Source organism: Oncorhynchus nerka, linkage group LG18 (assembly GCF_034236695.1).
Source record: "Oncorhynchus nerka isolate Pitt River linkage group LG18, Oner_Uvic_2.0, whole genome shotgun sequence".
Lineage (NCBI taxonomy): Eukaryota > Metazoa > Chordata > Actinopteri > Salmoniformes > Salmonidae > Oncorhynchus > Oncorhynchus nerka.
This window is the reverse complement of record NC_088413.1, coordinates 33,171,424-33,191,210: the sequence shown is the minus strand read 5'-3', so window position 1 is coordinate 33,191,210 and position 19,787 is coordinate 33,171,424. Positions and strand designations below refer to the sequence as shown.

Sequence of the window (19,787 nt, the reverse complement as noted above, 5' to 3'; positions counted from 1 at the left end):
GAAGAATAGGATCAGGTTGCTTTTTTGGAACAAATAGCAGTGTTTTAGTATGTAGGGAAACCAACACATCTTGAGATTTGTCTTTTGTTTTGGGGGGTTAGCTAAGTCACACACACTGTACACACTCTCCGAAGAGGCATTCTGTGGATTGTTGGCTGTGACACGTTGAATTTATTGGGTGTTGTGGGTTGCCTCAACGCCGGGATGTGGACGTGTATCACAGACTTTTTCACCTATGAGACCACCAAGTCGGTGGTGGTGAAGAGCTGGACCATCGGGATCATCAACCGAGTCGTACAGCTCCTCATCATCACCTACTTCATCGGGTCAGTACTATCGCTCCATCACTCGCATTCTGGATCTCCCAGTGAGAGGAATTGGTTGAAAGACGTCTTTTCAATGTCTTTCCTTTGGAGAAACGGGAAAAAGTCTCCGCACACTTCCAGTCAGACGCACATTTCTCATCATAAAGGCTGTGCTTTATGTATTTTCAACGTCTTGTGCTTATGGAGCTGAATCTATTGTTTGTTAATTAGAATCTCTTTCAGCCCAACAAAGGGCAAGTCTTTAAAGACTCATAGATCATTCATTATTGCTCTATACGTGACAGAAAGAGAAGGGAAACTGTGATTGAATCATTTTCCCATTATGTTATCTCAACCCCTCTCTCTCTTCTCTCTCCTTCTTCCTCTCCTCTCCTGCACCTCTCTCAGGTGGGTGTTTGTGCATGAGAAGGCGTACCAGATCAGAGACACGGCTATAGAGTCGTCTGTCATGACCAAAGTCAAAGGCTTTGGACTGTACAACAACCGAGTCATGGACGTAGCTGAGTACGTCACCCCCTCTCAGGTAACACACAAACACACACAAACATCTGTACTCGAGGTCGACCGATTATGATTTTTCAATGCCGATACCGATTATTGGAGGACCAAAAAAGCAGATACCGATTAATCGGCCGATTTAAAAGGAAATGTATTTGTAATAATGACAATTACAACAATACTGAATGAACACTTATTTTAACATAATATAATACATCAATAAAAAACATTTAGCCTCAAATAAATAATGAAACATGTTCAATTTGGTTTAAATAATGCAAAAACAAAGTGTTGGAGAAGTAAAAGTGCAATATGTGCCATGTAAACAAGCTAACGTTTGAGTTCCTTGCTCAGAACATGAGAACATATGAAAGTTGGTGGTTCCTTTTGACATGAGACTTCAATATTCCAAGGTAAGAGGTTTTAGGTTGTAGTATATATAGTATTTATAGGACTATTTCTCTCTCTATACCATTTGTATTTCATATACCTTTGACTACTGGATGTTCTTATAGGCACTTTAGTATTGCCAGTGTAACAGTATAGCTTCCGTCCCTCTCCTCGCCCCTACCTGGGCTCGAACCAGGAACACATCCACAACAGCCACCCTAGAAGCAGCATTACCCATCGCTCCACAAAAGCCGCGGCCCTTGCAGAGCAAGGGGAATAACTACTCCAAGTCTCAGAGCGAGTGACGTTTGAAACACTATTAGCGCGCAACACGCTAACTAGCTAGCCATTTCACATCGGTTACAACAGCCATTAGGCTGATAGGCTTGAAGTTATAAACAGCGCTGTGCTTGCGAAGAGCTGCTGGCAAAACGCACGAAAGTGCTGTTTGAATGAATGCTTACGAGCCTGCTGCTGCCTACCATCGCTCAGTCAGACTGCTCTATCAAATATCAAATCATAGACTTAATTATAACATAACACACAGAAATACGAGCCTTTGGTCATTAATATGGTTGAATCTGGAAACTATTCTATTCTATTCTTATTTCATTGAAATACGGTACCGTTTGGTATTTTATCTAACGGGTGGCATCCCTAAGTCTAAATATTCTTGTTACATTGTACAACCTTCAATGTTATGTCATAATTACGTACAATTCTGGCAAATTAGTTTGCAATGAGCCAGGCTGCCCAAACTGTTGCATATACCCTGACTCTGCGTGCAATGAACGCAAGAGAAGTGACACAATTTCACCTGGTTAATATTGCCTGCTAACCTGGATTTCTTTTAGCTAAATATGCAGGTTTAAAAATATATACTTCTGTGTATTGATTTTAAGAAAGGCATTGATGTTTATGGTTAGGTACAGTCGTGGAACGATTGTGCTTTTTTCGCAAATGTGCTTTTGTTAAATCATCCCCCAGCGTTGCATCGATTATATGCAAAGCAGGACACGCTAGATAAACTAGTAATATCTTCAACCATGTGTAGTTAACTAGTGATTATGATTGATTGATTGATTGTTTTTTAAGATAAGTTAAATTTAATGCTTAAGATAAGTTTAATGCTAGCTAGCAACTTACCTTGGCTTCTACTGCATTCGCGTAACAGGCAGGCTCCTCATGGAGTGCAATGAGAGGCAAGTGGTTAGAGCGTTGGACTAGTTAACAGTTGCAAGATTGAATCCCAGAGCTGACAAGGTAAAAATCTGTCTTTCTGCCCCTGAACAAGGCAGTTAACCCACTGTTCCTAGGCCGTCATTGAAAATAAGAATGTGTTCTTAATAACTGACTTGCCTAGTTAAATAAAGGTGTAAAAATATTTATTTTTTTAAATCGATTTCCAAAAATACCGATTCCGATTAATCGGTCAACTTCTAATCTGTACATGTGCATGCGCACACACAGACACGTACTGTAGGTACCCAAGCACGCACACACACACAGGACACACACACCGACAGGCGACACTATTGATTATGGTCTGAGATATTTGGTTTCCTTATGTTAATGTTGGAAATTGGCATTGATAGATAGACTAAGGAGCCTTTGTATAGTTGTTGTATAGCCTCTGTCTCCTCTGCTTGCTCAGTATTTGTTTATATCTGGGTTGTTGTAGGTGCTTTGTGGGTAGTGGATTTTTATTTAACTAGGCAAGTCAGTTAAGAACAAATTCTTATTTTCAATGACAGCATAGGAACAGTGGTTTAACTGCCTGTTCAGGAGCAGAACGACAGATTTGTACCTTGTCAGCTCGGGAATATGAACTTGCAACCTTTCGGTTATTAGTCCAACGCTCTAACCACTAGGCTACCCTGCTGCCCTATTAACAAATTCCTTGACGATTTGTTAAAAGCTCTTTAAACATCACTTAAAACTTGACAAAATGGATACCAAATATTGATACTGAGGTATGTGTGGATTATGACATCAGGTTTGATGTGCTGGTCAATGGAAATGGGAGTGTTTTTGATGCTGTGTGTGTGTGTGTGTGTGTCTGACAGGGGGCCTCTGTGTTCTGCATCATCACTAAATTCATCACCACAGAGAACCAGGTGCAGGGATACTGTCCCGAAGTGAGACCACTCACACTTACTCTACCATTGGCCCTCTGTTGTCTCCCCCCATATGTTCTCTCTGTTTTTGTCTGTCTGTCTGTCTGTCTGTCTGTCTGTCTGTGTGTCTTTCTCTGTCTGTCTCTTTCTCTCTCTGTCTGTCTCTTTGTGTCTGTCTGTCTGTCTCTGTATTTTACTCTAACGTGTATTATGTGTGATGCACAGAGTGAGATGAAATACAAGTGTACGCACGACAACAACTGCACTAGGTTCCTCAACAAGCCTGGAGGAAATGGTGAGGTTCTCCACTTTTTCTGGATCAATTCACTTCCTTTTCTTAATGTCTTTCCTTCAGAGGATAGAAGATGTTACAGAATTTGCAAAACAGTTGCTTCCAGAATAATGGTTTGGTCTTTGTCATTTATTGTCCCTATCCGTCCTCCCCCTTTTTGTGCCATATATCCTTTCTTTCTTTCTGTCTCTCTCTCCCCTACCTCTCGCTCTCTTTTCCCTACCTATCTTCCTCAGGTCTTCCAACGGGCAGGTGTGTACATTTCAACGACACCCTCAACACCTGTGAGATCAGAGGCTGGTGCCCCGCGGAGATCGACTACATCAAGACGTGGGTAACCGTGTGCGTGCGTGTGTATTTGTATTTGCCAAGGCAGCAGCTACTCTTCCTGGGGTAAAAACATTACAACACTAAGTGTGTGCCCTCAGGCCCATTTTCCACTACCACATATCTACAACACAAAATCCATGTGTATGTGTGTGCATATGTTATCATGTGTGTGTGTGTGTGTGCATGTGTCTGTGCCTATGTTTGTGTTACTTCACAGTCCCCGCTTTGGAAATATTTAGGAGTAACTTATTCCTTGCTACCCATTCCAAAACGAACTGCAGCTCTTTGTTACGTTTTACAGTAATTTCAGTCACTGTAGTAGCTGACGTGTATAGTGTTGAGTCATCTGCATACATAAACACACTGACCTTACTCAAAGCCAGTGGCATGTCGTTTGTATTGATTGAAAAAAGCAAGGGGCCTAATCAGCTACCCTGGGGAATTCCTGATTCTACCTGGATTATGTTTGATAGGCTTCCATTAAAGAACACCCTCTGTGTTCTGTTAGACAAGTAACTCTTTATCCACATTATAGCAGTGGGTGTAAAGCAATAACACATACATTTTTCCAGACGCAGACTATGATTGATAATGTCAAAGGCTGCACTGAAGTCTGCAAAATTATTCAGCCCCTTTACTTTCAGTGCAGCAAACTCTCTCCAGAAGTTCAGTGAGGATCTCTGAATGATCCAATGTTGACCTAAATGACTAATGATGATAAATACAATCCACCTGTGTGTAATCAAGTCTCTGTATAAATGCACCTGCACTGTGATAGTCTCAGAGGTCCGTTAAAAGCGCAGAGAGCATCATGAAGAACAAGGAACACACCAGGCAGGTCCGAGATACTGTTGTGAAGAAGTTTAAAGCCGGATTTGGATACAAAAATATTTCCCAAGCTTAAAACATCCCCAGGAGCACTGTGCAAGCGATAATATTGAAATGGAAGGAGTATCAGACCACTGCAAATCTACCAAGACCTGGCCGTCCCTCTAAACTTTCAGCTCATACAAGGAGAAGACTGATCAGAGATGCAGCCAAGAGGCCCATGATCACTCTGGATGAACTGCAGAGATCTACAGCTGAGGTGGGAGACTCTGTCCATAGGACAACAATCAGTCGTATATTGCACAAATCTGGCCTTTATGGAAGAGTGGCAAGAAGAAAGCCATTTCTTAAAGATATCCATAAAAAGTGTCGTTTAAAGTTTGCCACAAGCCACCTGGGAGACACACCAAACATGTGGAAGAAGGTGCTCTGGTCAGATGAAACCAAAATTGAACTTTTTGGCAACAATGCAAAACGTTATGTTTGGCATAAAAGCAACACAGCTCATCACCCTGAACACACCATCCCCACTGTTAAACATGGTGGTGGCAGCATCATGGTTTGGGCCTGCTTTTCTTCAGCAGGGACAGGGAAGATGGTTAAAATTGATGGGAAGATGGATGGAGCCAAATACAGGACCATTCTGGAAGAAAACCTGATGGAGTCTGCAAAAGACCTGAGACTGGGACGGAGATTTGTCTTCCAACAAGACAATGATCCAAAACATAACGCAACATCTACAATGGAATGGTTCAAAAATAAACATATCCAGGTGTTAGAATGGCCAAGTCAAAGTCCAGACCTGAATCCAATCGAGAATCTGTGGAAATAACTGCTGTTCACAAATGCTCTCCATCCAACCTCACTGAGCTCGAGCTGTTTTGCAAGGAGGAATGGGAAAAAAAATTCAGTCTCTCGATGTGCAAAACTGATAGAGACATACCCCAAGCGACTTACAGCTGTAATCGCAGCAAAAGGTGGCGCTACAAAGTATTAACTTAAGGGGGCTGAATAATTTTGCACGCCCAATTTTTCCGTTTTTGATTTGTTAAAAAAGTTTGAAATATCCAATAAATGTCGTTCCACTTCATGATTGTGTCCCACTTGTTGTTGATTCTTCACATTTTTTTTATATCTTTATGTTTGAAGCCTGAAATGTGGCAAAAGGTCGCAAAGTTCAAGGGGGCCGAAGACTTTCGCAAGGCACTGTATTATCCACCAAGTTAGCACTTGGTGGTCTATAGCAGCATCCACAAGAATGGGCTTTAGGTGAGGCAGGTGAACCTGTAGCCATATTACTTCAACAGTATTTAACATTAGATCTAAGCTTTACAGGAATGTGGTTCTTTATATAGACTACAACACCGCCCCCATTGGCATTTCTGTCTTTTCGGTAAACACACTGAACTCTATCTAAGAAGTAGTTGTGAACCAGGCGAGGCAGTCATTTGAGAAACCAAGGCTGCCGATAAGAATGCGGTGATTGACAGAGTCGAAGGCCTTGGCCAGGTCGATGAACACAGATGCACAGTACTGTCTTTTATCGATGCCGGTTATGATATCGTTTAGGACCTTGAGCGTGGCTGAGGTGCACCCGTGACCAGCTCGAAAACCAGATTGCACAGCGGAGAAGGGATTCGAAATGGTCAGTGATCTGTTTATTAACTTGGCTTTCGAAGACTTTAGAAAGGCAGGGCAGGATGGTTATAGGTCTATAACAGTTTGGGTCTAGAGTGTCACCCCCTTTGAAGAGAGGGATGACCGCGGCAGCTTTCCAGTCTTTAGGGATCTCGGACGATACGAAAGAGAGGTCCATGAATGACATATGAATGTCATCTGTTGCAAGCAAGTTATTGACTTCATGGACCTTGTTTCTCAGGCTGCATATGTTACTATGGGCTAATTTGATAACTTTTCTGGGTTGCTTGATTGTTTTTAATGCTTTACTGGGAAGCTTATTTGATTTGATAGTACAGGGTGAGCTGCACAAAGTGGTCTTCCTACTAGGGTACACCGCCTCAGTGCTAACAGTGTAACTCTGGTTCATAGGCTCATGATTACTGCATCCAATAGCTGTCGGGTTAACAAATGCATTCAAGGCAATTAGGGGGACATAAATTAATTAACTTACATTGTGTCTGCCAATGCCTTTATGATAATGTACATTTAATGCAGCATTATGACATCTCAATGGTAGGGATTAGCTGAGCTGGTCTTGGGTCATTGATAAGTCATTGTTTCAACGCAGCCTTGAAATGCAGGAGCCAAGATGATTCGGATGGACTCCGCCATTCCTGTAGAGTATCTTCTGTTTCCAGAAGGTGTCAAAGTTATCTATAAAAGTGACTCAAGCAGAGCTACAATAATATTTTTGCCAGATGTGTAAGGCCAGTAGCCTGCTGAATCTTTCACACCCAACGATGGTACTGGTCCGGAAACGATTGGCCGTTCTTTTGAGTTTTTTAATGCTAAAATCAGTTCTTAAAATCCATTTTCAGATGTTCCGAGCTAGCCCTCCTGATGTCATTTGACCCCACATGGACTACGACAGTGTCAGCATCCCGGCATCTGTTGTAGAACAGCCTTGTTATGTCCTGTACTCATGCTCCTGGGTAGCACAGGGTTTTTGCCTTGGGAACCAAGATGTTTCATAAAGTTGCTTATGATAACAGCTGGCGATGTCTCTCACGCAGTCTCACAGTCTGATGAGGGTGGAAGCTCCGAGAATCTGAACTTGAGGTAGAAGCCACTGGAGAGGGAGACAGAACAGAGGATGAAGACCCAGGTACCTCCGGATCCAATTTTGAATGGGAAGCCCCCAAGGAAGAAGGCGCTGGAACCTCTGGATCCAGGGCGGCAAAGCTGTTTCTGGTCTGTGTCAGGTCCGGGCTCAACATCTCCAAGAAGACCACTGTTGCCAGAGGACGCTGTCTTCGACTTCCACGTCGGGTGACGTATCTACATGGCTGGTTGGTTGGGTCGAGAACAGCTCTGTTCTCCAGGGAAGGGGGAGACACCTTCGGGGATGGAACCCTGCTGAGCACCGGCCAGTCAGCTGTGGAGAGCCAACACGGCGGCGACAATTCCAAATCACATTTATTGGTCACATACACGTGATTAGCAGATGTTATTTGCGGTTGTAGCGAACGCTTGTGGTTCTAGCTCCGACAGTGCAGTAATATCTAACAAGTAATATCTAACAAATTACACAACATATACCCAATACACACAAATCTAAGTAGGAATGAATTAAGACTATATACATATGGATGAGCGATATCAGAGTGGAACGGAGTAAGACACAGTAGAATAGTATAGAAAACAGTATATACATATGAGATGAGTAATACAAGATATGTAAACATTATTAAGTGAATGAGATACAGTAGAACAGTACAGAAAACGCTATATACAGTTGAAGTCGGAAGTTTACATACCCCTTAGCCAAATACATTTACACTCAGTTTTTCACAATTCCTGATTTTTAATCCTAGTAACAATTCCCTGTTTTAAGTCAGTTAGGATCACCACTTTATTTTAAGAATATGAAATGTCAGAATAATAGTAGAGAAAATTATTTAATTCAGCTATTTCTTTCATCACATTCCCAGTGGGTTAGAAGTTTACATACACTCAATCAGTATTTGGTAGCATTGCCTTTAAATTGTTTAACTTGGGTCAAACGTTTTGGGTAGCCTTCCACAAGCTTCCCACAATAAGTTGGGTGAATTTTGGTCCATTCCTTCTGACAGAGCTGGTGTAACTGAGTCAGGTTGTAGGCCTCCTTGCTCACACACGCTTTTTCAGTTCTGCCCACACATTTTCTATAAGCCTGAGGTCAGGGCTTTGTGAAGGCCACTCCAATACCTTGATATTGTTGTCCTTAAGCCATTTTGCATGGAAGTATGCTTGGGGGTCATTGTCCATTTGGAAGACCCATTTGCGACCAAGCTTTAACTTCCTGACTGATGTCTTGAGATGTTGCTTCAATATAACCACATAATTTTCCATCCTCATGATGCCATCTATTTTGTGAAGTGCACCAGTCCCTCCTGCAGCAAAGCACCCCCACAACATGATGCTGCCACCCCCGTGCTTCATGGTTGGGTTGGTGTTCTTCGGCTTGCAAGCTTGCCCCTTTTTCCTCCAAACATAACGATGGTCATTATGACCAAACAGTTATCATTATGACCAAACAGTCCATTTTTGTTTCATCAGACCAGAGGACATTTCTCCAAAAAGTACGGTCTTTGTCTCCATGTGCAGTTGCAAACCTCAGTCTGGCTTTTTTATGGTGGTTTTGGAGCAGTTCTTCCTTGCAGAGTGGCCTTTCACGTTATGTCAATATACAGTAAGACTCGTTTTACTGTGGATATAGATACTTTTGTACCTGTTTCCTCCAGCATCTTCACAAGGTCCTTTGCTCTTGTTCTGAGATTGATTTGCACTTTTCGCACCAAAGTACGTTCATCTCTAGGAGACAGAACAAGTCTCATTCCTGAGAGGTATGATGGCTGCGTGGTCCCATGGTGTTTATACTTGCGTACTATTGTTTGTACAGATGAACGTGGTACCTTCAGGCGTTTGGAAATTGCTCCCAAGGATGAACCAGATTACACCTCCAATTGACTAAAATGATGTAAATTAGCCTATCAGAAGCTTCTAAAGCCATGACATCATTTTCTGGAATTTTCCAAGCTGTTTAAAGGCACAGTCAACTTAGTGTATGTAAACTTCTGACCCACTGGAATTGTGATACAGTGAATTATAAGTGAAATATTCTGTCTGTAAACAATTGTTGGAAAAATTACTTGTGTCACGCACAAAGTAGATGTCCTAACCGACTTGCCAAAACTATAGTTTGTTAACAAGACATTTGTGGAGTGGTTGAAAAACGAGTTTTAATGACTCCAACCTAAGTGTATGTAAACTTCAGACTCCAAATGTACACACAAGATGAGTTATGCCCGATATGTAAACATTATTAAAGTGACGAGTGTTCCATTCCACCAGAACAGAGCGGCGTCCGGCTACTGGGGTGGAAGAAAAATGAAAAAGTACAAGGGCGTGGATTCCCCAGTAGCTTGTGTAGGTTTGCTACTTGCTTGCTAAGAGTAACCACTTCGCTCCTATAGTCCTCCGCAAGCAAGCAGTTGCTGCATTGAAAGTCAGCGTGGTCCAAGTTGTCCTGGAACAAAGCAAAGGTAACCACTGCTCCTGCAGCACTGGAAACGTTCAATAGCGACCTCAATTTGAGTCCGCCGAGCCAGCTAGTCTAGCTCGGCTTCCATGTCTCTTCCCCTCTGCGGAATCCTGAGGGATCCCGGGACAGACAGCAGCGCTCAGAGCAACTAAGCCCCAACAGAGCCGCAGGATCCAAAATCAAACAAAAGTATATAAAAACACTGACAGCTTTACAAAGACAATAAACCGAGGTCTCTCGTTCAGATGAATGAACACGGTTTTCTTTCTGACCTTCCCTCAGGCATCCTATGATGGAGGTGGAGAACTTTACCATCTTCATCAAGAACAGCATCCGTTTCCCCCTCTTCAACTTCACCAAGTGAGGATGATGATGATGATTCTGATAATGATGTTGATAATGATGATGACAAAGATGATCATGTTACAACTCTAACTGGTCCCCTGTCTCTCCTGTGTTTATGTGTGTGTGTGTGCGCATCTCAGGGGTAACTTCCTGCCCACCATCACCCCTCAGTACATCAAGGCGTGTAACTTTGATCATGAGAACAACACCTACTGTCCCATCTTCAGGGTGGGGGACGTCATCCGCTATGCACACCAGAACTTCACCACGCTGGCACAGAAGGTATGGTGGTTCACTCCCAGGTATATATCCATACGAGTATATTAACTTGACATACAGTGCATTCAGAAAGTATTCAGACCTCTTCACTTTTTCCACATTTTGTTATGTTACAGCCTTATTTTAAAATGAATTCAATTGTTATTTTCCCTCATCAATCTACACAAAGCAAAAACAGGCTTTTGGATTTTTTTTGTCAATTTTTTTTAAATATAAAAAACTGAAATATCACATTTACATAAGTATTCAGACCTTTTACTCAGTACTTTGTTGAAGCACATTTGGCAGCGATTACAGCCTCAAGTCTTCTTGGGTATGATGCTACAAGCTTGGCACACCTGTATTTGGGGAGTTTCTCCCATTCTTCTCTGCAGATCCTCTCAAGCTCTGTCAGGTTGGATGAGGAATGTCACTGCACAGCTATTTTCAGCTCACTCCAGAGATGTTTGATAGGGTTCAAGTTCGGGCTCTGGCTGGGCCACTCAAGAACATTTAGGGACTTGCCCCGAAGCCACTTCTAAGTTGTCTTGGCTGTTTGCTTAGGGTCATTGTCCAGTCCTTAGCAGAGGTCCTGAGCAGTCTGGAGCAGGTTTTCTTTAAGGATCTCTGTAGTTTGCTCAGTTCATCTCCCAGTCCCTGCCGCTGAAAAACATCCCCACAGCATGATGCTGCCACCACCATGTTTTACCGTAGGGATGGTGCCAGGCCAAAGAGTTCAATCTTGGTTTCATCAGACCAGAGAAGCTTGTCTTTTTAGGTGCCTTTTGGCAAACTCCAAATGGGCTGTCATGTGCCTTTTACTGAGGAGAGGCTTCCGTCTGGCCACTCTACCATAAAGGCCTGATTGGTGGAGTGCTGCAGAGATGGTTGTCCTTATGGAAGTTTCTTCCATCTCCACAGAGGAACTCTGGAGCTCTGTCAGAGTGACCATCGGGTTCTTGATCACCTCCCTGACCAAGGCCCTCTCCCCTAATGGCTCAGTTTGGCCTGGGTGTCCAGCTATAGGAAGAGTCTTGGTGGTTGCAAACAATTTCCTTTTAAGAATGATGGAGGCCACTGTGTTCTTGGGGACCTTCAATGCTGCAGAAACGTTTTGGTACTCTTTGGTACCCTCGGAGCTCTACGGACAATCCCTTCGACCTTGTTTCTTGGTTTTTGCTCTGACATGCTCTGTCAACTGTGGGACCTCATATAGACAGGTGTGTGCCTTTCCAAATCATGTCCAATCAATTGAGTTTACCACAGGTGGACTTCCAATCAAGTAGTATAAACATCTCATGGATAATCGATGGAAACATGATGCACCTGAGCTCAATTTCGAGTTTCATAGGAAAGGGTCTGAATACTTATGTAAATAAGGTACTTCTGATTTTTTTTAAATATATATACATTTGCAACATTTTTTACTTTGTCGTTATGGTTATTGTGTGTAGATTGAAGAGGGGGGAAAAAAGATTTGATCCATTTTAGAATAAGGCTGTAATGTAACAAAATGTGTAATGAAGGAAGGGGTCTGAATACCTTCTGAATGCACTGCATTACCATCACTGAACGTCGGCGGCACCTTGGGGCGAACAGGTTCTTATTCATGACTGGAGTGGAATCAGTGGAGTGGTAACAAATACATCAAACACGTTTCCAGGTTTTGATGCCATTTCAGTTGCTCCGTTCCGGCCATTATTAGCAGGCTCCTGTGTTTTCTATCCACAGTTATTTCCATCCATACTAGTCTTTTTATATACTCACATATTATGCTCTCTTTCTCTCTTTTCCCTACCCGTCGGCTGTATTCACTCCTTCCCCTTTAGGCTACATTCAAATGCTGTCTTTTTCCCACTCTCATAAAGTAACAAATGAGAGAGATGTTCTAAATGCATGTCAACCCCTTCCTACAGGGAGGGGTGATAGGTATAAAGATCGGCTGGATGTGTGACCTGGACCAGTCAGAGGATGAGTGTAACCCTTCCTACTCCTTCACGCGGCTGGACGCCATGTCGGAGAAGAACAGCGTCTCCCCCGGTTACAACTTCAGGTAGCCATGACCTCTGACCTCTAACCTCTGGCCTTTGGAGAGTGAGCCCCGTAGAGATACATAGAGATATCTTGATGTATATAATCCGTTTTTGCATGGACATTGCCATTGAGGGCGTACACCATTTTAAAGTAGTCAAATGGGTGGGGATTCCTATGGGTTGGGAGCGATCAGTCAATGATCAGAGCATCGTCTTCTTCTTCAAAATGGGTTGCCTATGGGTAGTAAATGGCTTTAAGCTAGATCAGTGATTTTACCGTGGCACAACTTGATGGAAGAAAAATGAGGTCTGACACCTAAAATGTCCCTATTAATTGATTTAGTGTAAATTAACTCTGTTTTATCTGATCCAAACTGCAAGTCATCTACTTCTGTGACAAACATATTTATAGATTCAATCGGGTTTATTTGAATTATTTTCATAGTTCCTTATTCTTGATGATACATTTTTCTGATACCCCTTTATGAGCACCCCGCGAAAATGTGCTGGAAGGATTTTTTTGTTGTAGCTCTGATAAAATAGATCATTCATTTTGAAAGGGTTGGGTTAGGAGACATTGGTTTTCTGCATTGTGAAGGTGCAACCAGGAACACAAAACCATGCTCTGTATCTTTCTATGGCAGAGGCTGTGGTACAGGTAAGCCTAATCAGACGTGCATGTGCTAATGGTTCTCAGTCACAGGCAAAGTCAAATGATAAAAAATGACTTTGCTCCTGATGCGTGACCTTCAAATGATACAAAGGTAACAACAGCCTGAGCACATGGGACTTAAAACAATGTGCCATTCAATGTATTATCTGAGCGGCACTGGTGCTCCCAAGACAGAATTCCATGTGCATTTCACAGGTCACGTGTATTCAAAAAATGTTGTGTTCAAAACATTATCCAGATTAGGAAAAGTTTTGCGGCATACCTGAGTTCCTCAAGGCTCAACAGTTTAAGACCACTGAGCTAGATCACCACCTAGTGGCTACAACAAATTTAACATTTAACATTTAAGTCATTTAGCAGACGCTCTTATCCAGAGCGACTTACAAATTGGTGCGTTCACCTTAAGACATCCAGTGGAACAGCCACTTTACAATAGTGCATCTAAATCTTTTAAGGGGGGAAGAAGAGGCTGAGAAGGATTACTGATCCTAGGTATTCCTGAAAGAGGTGGGGTTTCAGGTGTCTCCGGAAGGTGGTGATTGACTCACGCTGTCCTGGCGTCGTGAGGGAGTTTGTTCCACCATTGGGGGCCAGAGCAGCGAACAGTTTTGACTGGGCTGCGCGGGAACTGTACTTCCTCAGTGGTAGGGAGGCGAGCAGGCCAGAGGTGGATGAACGCAGTGCCCTTGTTTGGGTGTAGGGCCTGATCAGAGCCTGATCAGAATTAATCATCAAAATTAATGACACGCAAGATTTGGTTAAGGACTCAGGGAGGAGGTAAGGGTACTCGGAGTGTGTTGTGAGGAAAACAACCTCTCACTCAACGTCAATAAAACAAAGGAGAGGATTGTGGACTTCAGGAAACAGCAGAGGGAGCACCCCCCTATCCACATCGACGGGACAGTAGTGGAGAAGGTGGAAAGTTGAAAGTTATTCTGCGTACACATCACAGACAAACTGAAATGGTTCACCCACACAGACAGAGTGGTGAAGAAGAGGCTGAAGAAATTTGGCTTGTCACCTAAAACCCTCACAAACTTTTACAGATGCACAATTGAGAGCATCATGTTGGGCTGTATTACCGCCTGGTACGGCAACTGTACCGCCCTTAACCTCTCCAGAGTGTGGTGCAGTCATGGGTCAGACCACAATTCCAGTGGATCAGAAGTTTACATACACTAACTTGACTGTGCCTTTAAACAGCTTGGAAAATTCCAGAAAATTATGTCATGGAAGCTTCTGATAAGCTAATTGACATCATTTGAGTCAAATGGAGGTGTACCTGTGGATGTATTTCAAGGTCTCCCTTCAAACTCAGTGCCTCTTTGCTTGACATCATGGACAAATCTAAAGAAATTTCAGAAAAATAATTGTCTGGTTCAAGTCTGGTTCATTCTTGGGAGCAATTTCCAAACGCTTGAAGGTACCATGTTCATCTGTACAAACAATAGTATGCAAGTATAAACACCATGTGTTTAACGACTCTCCTCTTCGTCTGATGATGAGGAATAGGAATCATCGGACCAACACGCAACGTGGTAAGTGTTCATCGTAAATTTAATTAAATTAACTGAACACTGAATGACAAAAACAACAAAAGAGAATGAACGAGACCGAAACAGTTCTGTCTGGTACAGAATACAAAGACAGAAAACAACTACCCACAAACACAGGTGGGAACAGGCTACCTAAGTATGGTTCTCAATCAGAGACAACGATTGACAGCTGCCTCTGATTGGGAACCATACCAGGCCAAACACATAGAAATACACCACACAGAACAAAACATAGAATTCCCACCCCAACTCACGCCCTGACCAAACCAAAATAGAGACATAAAAAAGGAACTAAGGTCAGGACGTGACAATGGGACCACACAGCCGTAATAACGCTCAGGAAGAAGACACGTTCTGTCTCCTAGAGATGAACGTACTTTGGTGCGAAATGTGCAAATCAATCCCAGATCAACAGCAAAGGACCTTCATCCGGATTTGTATCCCGCTCCGTGAAGTTGACAGCTCTAACCTTTAGCTAGATGCGGATGTTGCCTGTTTTCCATGGCTTCTGGTTGGGATAGGTACGTACGGTCACTGTGGGAATGCACTTATTGATGAAGCCAATGACTGAGGTGGTATACTCCTCAATACCATTCGATGAATCCCAGAACATATTCCAGTCTGTGCTAGCAAAACAGTCCTGTAGCGTAGCATCCGCAACATCTGACCACATTCGTGTTGAGCGAGTCACTGGTACTTCCTGTTTTAGTATTAGCTTGTAAGCAGGAATCAGGAGGGTGGAATTATGGTTGGATTTGCCAAATGGAGGGTGGGGGAGAGCTTTGAATGCATCTATGTGTGTGGAGTAAAGGTGGTCTAGAGTTTTTTTCCCCCCTGTGGTTGCACATGTGACATGTTGGTAAGAATTTGGTCAAACTGATTTAAGTTTGGCACCGCTTCTGGGAGAGTATTTTCTTGTTTGCTTATGGCCTTATAGAGTTGATTGAGTGAGATCTTAGTGCCAGCATTGGTCTGTGGTGGTAAATAAACAGCTATGAATAATATAGATGAGAACTCTCGTGGTAGATAGTGTGGTCTACAGCTTATCATAAGGTACCTCAGGCGAGCAATACCTCAAGACTTCTTTCATATCAGCATCAGCTGTTATTGACAAAGACACACACCCCCACCCCTTGTCTTACCAGATGTAGCTTCTCTGATCTGCCGGTGCATTGAAAATCCCTCCAGATCTATATTGTCTGTGTCGTCGTTCAGCCACGACTCGGTGAAACATAGGATATTACAAGTCTTAATATCCCGTTGGTAGGATAATTGTAATCGCAGGTCATCCATTTTATTTTCCAATGAATGCATGTTAGCAAGTAGAATTGATGTTAATGGGAGTTGTCGCTCGCCTACAGATTCTCAAAAGGCAGCCTGATCTGCGTCCTCTTTTCCTACGTCTTTTCTTCAAGCCAATGACGTGGACCTGGGCTTCTTCCCGGGAGAGCAGTATATCTTTCTCGTTGGACTCGTTAGAGGAAAAAGCTTCTTCCAGTCTGTGTTGAGTAATTCCAGTTCTGATGTCCAGAAGTTGTTTTCGGTCACAAGAGACAGTAGCACCAACATTATGCACAAAATAAGTTACGAACAATGCAAAAAAATGAACAAAATAGCACAATTGATTACGGACAAAAACGTAGCCATCCTCTTCGGCGCCATTTTCCAAAATCGAAAGAAAATTATGTACGTTTTACTCCATACATTTTTCCTGACAACCAAAAGTACTCGTTGGATTTGGAATGCTTAGCAGGACAGGACAATTGTCTAATTCAGACACATATCAATAGAACATCCCTGGTCATCCCTACTGCCTCTGATCTGGCGGACTCACTAAATACATGCTTTGTTTGTAAATAAGGACTCGGGGTAGGATTAACTGTCAACCCATGTGCATTGCCTATGTCCTTACACTCTGTCCATGTTGTGCTGATAGGTATGCTAAGTACTACAAGATGGACAATGGGACAGATTACCGTACTCTGCTGAAGGCCTATGCCATCAGGTTTGATGTGCTTGTCAATGGAAATGTGAGTGATTTCAATTTGTGTGTGTGTGTGTGAGAGAACATGTCTGTGGTTTGCATGAGTCTAATTTCCTATGTGGGTCCATGACTGTTCTACATATATGTGTTGTTAGATGGGGGGGTCGTGTGTGTGTTTACTTCTGTAAAGTACTTAACTTGTTTGTTACAGGCAGGGAAGTTTAACATGATCCCGACTCTGATCAACATGGTAGCTGCCTTTACGTCAGTTGGAGTGGTGAGCCCTTCTATTCAGTTTCTACTTTCTATCCACACCGTCTCTAGGCTAGTTTTAAATTAAAACATGTCTGTTCCACCTTCAGTCTCTTAACTTTGTAATAATATTATCCACAGTCTCTATAGGCTAGTTTGAAAATGTCTCTGTGCCGTGTGTGTTCCTGTCTCGCCAACTGAAGTTATTTCCAGGAAAATAAAGTTATTATTTTTTTCTACTCTCTTCTCCTTTCTGCTCTCCTCTCGTCTCCTCATTTCTTCAATTCCTTTCTATTCTATTTTAAAACCTTGTTTTTTTTCCTCTGCCTTGGATTGGTTGCAGGGCACCGTGCTTTGTGACATCATACTCTTGAACTTTCTGAAGGGAGCAGAGCAATACAAGGCCAAGAAGTTTGAGGAGGTAAAGTTTGAGGCAAGACACCAACCCTGCTTACTGTGATATAGATATTCGTCTTAATAACCAGTGTCAGCCTTTGCAAGCCTGGGGCCGCATCTCAGAGTAGGAGTGCTGATCTAGGATCAGCTCACCCCTGTCCCATGACCTTATTCATTGTAATCTAAAAGGCAAAACTGATATTAAATCAGTAAGCCTTCTCTGAGAAGTTGATACATACGGCCCAGAGGAATAGTTTAAACTAAGAGGCAAATCCTAACTTCCACTTAAATCATTGATAGCAACTGGAGACTAAGTGAAAATGTGCTCCTGATGTTCTTCAAGTTTATACAATTCAATAAAGTAATCTCCTCTCTCTCTCTCTCTATTCCCCAATCTACCATTACTCCATTAGGTATCAGACACGCAGATCGAGAACTCCTTATCCAGCAATGGGCTCTATCGGAGTAGGGAGTTCATTGGAGTAGAGAAACAGTCAAACGACTCAGGGGCCTTTTCCATTGGGCAATACGGCTAACGGACAGCCAATGGAATGGAGTGTTTGAGGGGAAAGGGGTTGGGTGGTGGCAATTTGGGACGTTTGGCTGCAAATGTAGGTTTAGGGTGATATTGCCCATAGACCCTAATCTTGGATCAGTTTAACATTTCCCCCACAAATGGTTATGGTGAGGATTGGGGAAGGGGAAACTGATCCTAGATCTGTACCTAGGGTAGACGTCACCCCGGACAGAGAATGCATATATGTATGGCATTGTAATATCCCTAATATTTCACATGAACCTGTAATTTACCTGTAATATTGTCATGGTGGAGGTTGTATGTGTAATCCTTAACTTTGCATGTGACCCTGCATGTGACCCACCATGGGCTATCGTATTTGAACTCCTACCTCTACAAAGTATTAAAGTCTACCCACAACTTCAATAAAATTATGTCACTTAAATTTGATTCTGGTTGGATTCTGCCAGAGGCTCAAATCCTGCTGGAAACAGACAAACAAATACTGTAGTTGTCTACTTGCTTAACACTTTTTATTGATAGTTTGCATTAAGCAGGCACATCTCTCTTTTGGTTTGGTTTCACAGTGGGAGATCTGTGGGTTGGGATCATTAGAGAGGAGCAGGGTGAGTGTGAAATGGCACCCTATCCTTTATAGTGCAATATATTTGACCAGGGGACCCATTGCTGCTTCATAAAAAGTATCAGAGGTGTGGACACGAGTCACATGACTTGGACACGAGTCACATGACTTGGACACGAGTCACATGACTTGGACACGAGTCAGACTCGAGTCACAAATATGATGACTTGCAACTCGACTTTGACTTTAACACCAATGACTCGTGACTTGACTTGGACTTGAGCCGTATCACTCGACCTGACTTGACCTGACTTGACACCCTCCAAGCACAAATATAAAGAATGATGCTATTTAAAAAAGTGTGCAGTGCATCAGCTCTTCATTTAACGGATTGAAGTTTGAATCGGACAGCAGCCAATAAAATTGTGCCAGCTGAGGAAAAAGTTGTGGGTGGCAGTGCAGAGGAACGTCGCTGGGTGAATTCAGATGGAGCCCTTGGAAAGATGATTCCCCAAATTATTATTTTCGGATATAAAGACTTCGCTGTATCGACAAAAAACTGATTGCAACTTGCAAAACATGCGGGAAGAAAATTACAGACGGAGGCGCAACAATTTCCAACTTTGTTCGACATTTGAAACTGCACAAAGAACGGTAAGTCGTGGCTAATATAGCCGACAGCTATATATTTGATTACTTTACTGGTGTATCATGTAGGCTAACGTAACGTTAAATCAATGAGCCTCCACACAGCCAGTCAGTGCAGGAACGTGATCATTGCACCCAAGATTGAGCTACAACTGGCTAGGCAGTTGGTAGTCTAAATCCTGCCTGATGTTACTGCTGTTTCTAAAACCATTGACATACATTAGCCTACCGTAACCAGAGAGTGGTTTTTAAATCTACCTTTATTTAACCAGGCAAGTCAGTTAAGAACAAATTCTTATTTTCAATGACGGCCTAGGAACAGTGGGTTAACTGCCTGTTCAGGGGCAGAACGACAGATTTTTACATTGTCAGCTCGGGGATTTGAACTTGCAACCTTCCGGTTACTAGCCCAACGCTCTAACCACTAGGCTACACTGCCGCCCCAGAGTGTGTGTGCGTGCGTGTGTGTACAAGCCTAAATCGCCCGATTGCACCCCATAGAGATCCTCGATAGTCGATCACTATTGGGATCAGGGGGGTCTTTCTCATGGCTACCCA

At 42.9% G+C, this 19,787-nt stretch overlaps 1 protein-coding gene across 1 annotated transcript; it reads left to right on the top strand.

The window, feature by feature from the left end:
• The first annotated feature begins 204 nt into the window (after positions 1 to 204).
• On the top strand, positions 205 to 18,474 carry LOC115145776 (P2X purinoceptor 3-like). The gene is made up of 12 exons (XM_029687289.2): positions 205 to 326; positions 714 to 849; positions 3,281 to 3,352; positions 3,557 to 3,626; positions 3,860 to 3,953; positions 10,267 to 10,344; positions 10,470 to 10,611; positions 12,504 to 12,640; positions 16,786 to 16,879; positions 17,045 to 17,110; positions 17,429 to 17,506; positions 17,895 to 18,474. Exons 1-12 carry the CDS (start codon positions 205 to 207, stop codon positions 18,015 to 18,017), a joined length of 1,212 nt encoding a protein of 403 aa, XP_029543149.1. The 3' UTR covers positions 18,018 to 18,474.
• The last annotated feature ends 1,313 nt before the right edge of the window (positions 18,475 to 19,787 follow it).